The 5,346-nt window shown below is 29.0% G+C and overlaps 1 protein-coding gene across 1 annotated transcript; it reads left to right on the plus strand.

Moving 5' to 3' along the window:
• Positions 1–541: 541 nt before the first annotated feature.
• On the plus strand, positions 542–4,727 carry LOC127078458 (bZIP transcription factor 18). The gene is made up of 6 exons (XM_051018912.1): positions 542–579; positions 654–872; positions 3,695–3,785; positions 3,893–4,019; positions 4,107–4,217; positions 4,370–4,727. Exons 2-6 carry the CDS (start codon positions 658–660, stop codon positions 4,486–4,488), a joined length of 663 nt encoding a protein of 220 aa, XP_050874869.1. The 5' UTR covers positions 542–579; positions 654–657; the 3' UTR covers positions 4,489–4,727.
• The last annotated feature ends 619 nt before the right edge of the window (positions 4,728–5,346 follow it).

The following is a 5,346-nucleotide window of genomic DNA, read 5'->3' on the forward strand; positions in this document are numbered from 1 at the left end:
TGTATATGATTTATCACAAGGGTAATTCTTTCATGGATACATTCTAGAAATTTTAAAATCTAATTTAGTTAGAATATATATAAAAAAATATGAATATGATTATTATTATTTATAAATTATATTAAAATATTATAACAAGACTAGTTTTGTTTACATAGGATATATAACATCATATATTTTTTGTCACTTATATAATTTTAAAAATATATTATATAAAACTACTTTATACTTATTCAATATTTTAAGTATTTTTTTAACTTATAAATTAAAAAATATAACATGTTAATTTAAAAAAAAATGTAATTGTTTATAAAGTTAATACTTTTATTTAAATATCATTAATTGTTTTTTATTAAGTTAATAAAGTAAAGGGAGGGATGCATTTGGGACAAATTTTTTTTTTCTTAAGAGTAACATACAACATCCAACACTCTCCTTTTATATATATATATATATATATATATATATATATATATATATATATATATATATATATATATATATATATATATATATATATATATATATATATATATATATGAGAACATAGTGCAAGATTAATTGTGTGAAACAGTGTTGGTGAGTATAATTTTCCTATATATTTTTATATATAAAAACTTCACTATGTCTGAATCAATATCTTTTTTATGCAGGAAAATGTCGGATAGAGAGAACATTTTGAGCGATATGAAAGACAACACACAAGAAAATAACATCAATGTTCCTTCCTTTGTCCCCTTTTCTCGTATGAATTTATCAAAACCTCCTTTGTGTCTTAGTCCACCATTTAAAGCACACATGGTAGAGAATCATCTAACTACCATCAACAACCCTACTACAATGTTAAGAGTCAATCCTAAGAAGAACAAACGGTAGTATTAATTTTCTTTGATTCTCATTTTATTTTAAATTAGAGTTGTGATCATATTAGGGTCTCAAATAATTTTATGACTCAAACTTTTATTAATTTAATTTATTATTATTTTTTATTTCTTCTAATGTAATTTCATTCACTAATTTTGTCAATTATATATATATATATATATATATATATATATATATATATATATATATATATATATATATATATATATATATATATATATATATATATATATATATAATTTATTGTAGTGTATGCGATTTTTTCTCTTGGTTGTTTGTTGTGTTTGGATTAATTGTCTAGTGTTTTCGGGTAGCCTTTTTGTTTTGGTTGATGGGTGTCCATCAGAGGAGACATGTATTCAAAGGGGTCTCAAGTAAGAGGAATCTTTGGAGTCTTTTCTCTTCTTTTTAGTGGCAAAGGGTCTCTGTGTTCATTTGAAGAAGGCCATTCTGGTGTTCTCGAGTTTTAAGGTTGGCTCGAAAGATTTTGAGGTGTCTCACCTCTAGTACGCTGGTGATACTCTAATTGTTCTAATTCACTCGATGAATAATATTTTGACTATTAAGAAGATTTTTAAGAGTTTTGAGCTTGCATCTAGCCTTAAAATCAATTTCTCTAAGAGTTGTATTTATGAGGTTAACATGGGGAGAAAGTTTTTGCACCTGGATGAGGATTTCTTGCATTGTAAATAAGGTAGTCTTTCTTTAAGTATTTAGGATTTTTAATGGGTGTTAAACCTAGAAAGGAAGGGAGATGGGACCCACTGGTTAAGGTTGTGTCCAAGAGACTTGTTTCTTAGATAAATAGATTTCTAAGTCTATGAGGGAGGTTCTTATGTGAATTATGTACTAAAATCGATTCCTATTTCTTTCTTTCTTTCATGAAGCTGCAAGTTAAATTCTGGAAGAAGTTAATTTGGATGTTAATGATGTTCCTTTGATGATACTCAAAAGAGGGGAGGGGGACTAAGGTAGATTGAGTGAAGTGAGGATGTGTTCAATCTTAAGAAGAAAAGTTGTTCAAGGGTTAAGAATTTAAGTCTAGTGAGTTTGGCTATGTTAAGTAAGTGGAGGTGAAAGGTTTTTGGGGATAGCCAATCCATGTGGAAGATTATTGTTTCTTCAAGATATGGATCTTGAGTGTGTGATTACTCAATTAGTGGTATTATGTGGCTTCGGGAAGGCTTCCTACTAATTGAGAGGGATTTCCCTTCTAGATTCCATATTTGATTAGTAGGTAGATTGGTTTGTCTCTTCCTGTTTCAAGGTGGTTAGGGATGGATTGAAAACCAAATTTTAGAATGATGTTTGAGTATGGAAGAGCCTGTTGTGTGTCTCCTTTTAGAGGATGTTCCTCATCTCAGAGTAAAATTCTCTAGTGGTTGGGTTGATGGGGAACTGTGAGGGACATAATTGAGTTTGATACTTTTGGTGGAGAAATTCACTTCTTGTATTAGAGGAATAGTTTCTGGTGGAGTTACTTAGTTCTATCACTACAGCGGTTAAGCAAGGTCGGCCGAATGGCTGGGTGTGGATCCCAAATCCTTCAATAGGCTTTTTTGTGAGGTATGCCTATTTAAGGCTTTCTTCTTTAGCAGTTGGTATGGAAGGTAAATCGGGCCAGGTGATATGAGGGTTGGCTAGGATTTTGAAAAGTTAGTGCCCTTCTAAAGGGGTGGTTTTTTCTTGGGAGTTGTTATAAGATAGATTATTGACCTTGCAAAATCTTTTTAGAAGCAAAAGTGTGTCTACCAATAATGGTGAGGGGTGCGTGGTTTGTCTAGGTCTTGTGGGTTTGTGGATCACTTGTTTGTCCATGGTGGGGTTGCTTTCTCGCCCTGGTACAAGGTATTTAAGTAAGTAGGTATGCTTACACCTCTCTCACACTCGATCTTAAGGGTTTTCAAGGTCTTGAATATGGTAAGAAGTTACGTTTAGATTTTGGTTTGTTCTGACATTCAGTAGGATGAATTATTTGGAAAATGCATATTAAAATTATCTCTTGTAAAAAAAAGGATGATTAATCATTGGATGACTTCGATTATTGATTTGACTTGGAAGCGAGTTCATGCTCAAACAAGAGGTTCAACATTCTCTTTGCTTGATAAGGAGCGGGACTCACTCTCATGCCTTCATTTTTATGGGTGTGTTTTGTGGCTAAATGCCCTCTTTTGTTTATTTAGGTGGTCGTATTTACTTTCCTTCATCTTTCTCTTTTTGGAGATGAAGTGTCTAATGTCTTATCATAAGCTTTTCTATTGAGTGGTTTGATTGATTATTTATTTTTTGTCGTTTAGGTTTAATTGACATTCCCTTTTATTGTCTTTTTTTAACTGACATTTATTTTTTTAGTGTATGACTTATGCTTCTGATTATGTTTTTTTAATTATTTTTATCTTTAATATATTTAAATCTGGTTTACAATTATAAAAATATTTCTTATGCTCTTTTGTTTGTTGATATTTATGTTTTTGCTTTCTCTTTAATATATATATATATATATATATATATATATATATATATATATATATATATATATATATATATATATATATATATATATATATATATATATATATATATATATATATATATATATATATATGATTTATTTTTCATTAAAAAATCATATTAGTGCAATTATATTTATTATGTCTGCTCTAAATCACGAAGAATGTTATATTTAATTTTGATGAGTATCAATCTATGAGAAATCTATATTGTATACACCCATTAAAAAATATCCATGAAAGTTACATTGACAAACTAATTGTAATCGGGAATGGGTTTAATGTGATTTTATTTCCAGAGTTCTAGCTAATGGAGTATCAGGTCATGTACCAAGGCGAAAGCAAGCGCAGTATATAGATGATTTGGAAATAAAAGTTAATGAAATTGAGGTGATCGGTGCCATTATTTTTTTTTATATAATATAGTTAATTATTTATGTTTCTCGAATTTGTATATTTTGATATTAATTACCATACATATACATTGAAATGTGCAGGCTGAAATAGCTAATCTGAAGCAACAAGTTGAGTTAAAACTGAATGAGAAACACTCTTTATTGATGGAACGTGAGTCATTGATGGGTCAAGTCGCCATTTTTCAAGAGAAAATACTTGTTAATGATGGTAAGTAATATTTTCAATAATATTTTATTTAATTGAGTGAAGGTATATAAGGTTAAATATGTTATTTTCTGTTCCATTAATTACCAGCTGAGCTTGAGGAACGCAAAGTCGAAGTGAAGAAATTGAGGGAACAAGAGCTACAGATGCTTACTAATGTTCAGCCAATGTCCAATGACCTCAACTCAAATTATCATCAAGGTAAACAACATGTTACTATGTTAGGAATATTTTACATGTCTTTAAAGAAGGTCAACGAATATTTATTTTTTATTATTTATCACACATAAAAATTATATGAATACATATATACATCTATTTGTTAATTATTTGTTTTATTTTCAACGATATAGAACCAAGCCAAACATGGACACCTACTGAACTTGTGCCAGATGAGGAAGAAATGGAAGCAAACATCATGGAATTGATGAAGATGCCTGAGAATCCTAATCTTAACGATTTGTTTCCATGAAATGCATAAATGAATAGGATTTTGATGATGGATCATCTCATATTATGCTTGCTTTATATTTTGTTTCTAAATAATGTGGAAGCTTAAAATATTCCGGCTATTTATTTTTACCATGACTTCTAAATTGCTTGATTATTGGACATGAAATTTAAATTGATTGTATTATATTATGTGACTTGCGTATGTGTTTTGACACCCTCGTTACTGGATGTATCATATATTGTTGGTGTTTCTGGTTCCTTTCATGGGTGTGGTTATGTTTGTTCTCTTTTATGTTTTGTTTGGAAGTTTATAGAGGATTGAGGGGAAGGGAAAACAAAGACTTCCGAAATGAATTTTTAAAAAGTTATTGAAAATATTTGAAATTTTTTAAAAGAATGATTTTATATAAAATGAATAAAATATTATTTATTATTACTGTATTTTTAATTTTTAGAATACTATAAAAAAAAATTATAAACTCTCCAAAAGTCTTCTTCAATACAAATTTTAAGTTTCTTCGAATCATGAAGATTTTGGTTTATGAATAAAAACAAACCTTCAAAAATTCTCACCACCTAAATTCCTCTATTTTTTTCACTAAATCCTCCTCTTTTTTTAAATTCTCCCTCTTCCTTCCCCTTTAAACTCTCAAACAAATCCTTAGTGTTTTCAGCGAGGCATATTGTGTGCCAACTGAAATCATTTATGTTTTCTTTTGTGGGTGATTATCCTCTTTTCTTCATTTGTGATTATTTTTCCATTGAAAAAATATTGATTTAGCATGTTCCACCTTTGTTTTCTTTAAAAAAATAGTAAATAGGATGTAATTGTTTCAATGTTTCCTCACACGTTTATCATTGTTCTATTTATGCCGCC

Source organism: Lathyrus oleraceus, chromosome 5 (genome assembly GCF_024323335.1).
Source record: "Lathyrus oleraceus cultivar Zhongwan6 chromosome 5, CAAS_Psat_ZW6_1.0, whole genome shotgun sequence".
NCBI classification, from domain to species: domain Eukaryota; kingdom Viridiplantae; phylum Streptophyta; class Magnoliopsida; order Fabales; family Fabaceae; genus Lathyrus; species Lathyrus oleraceus.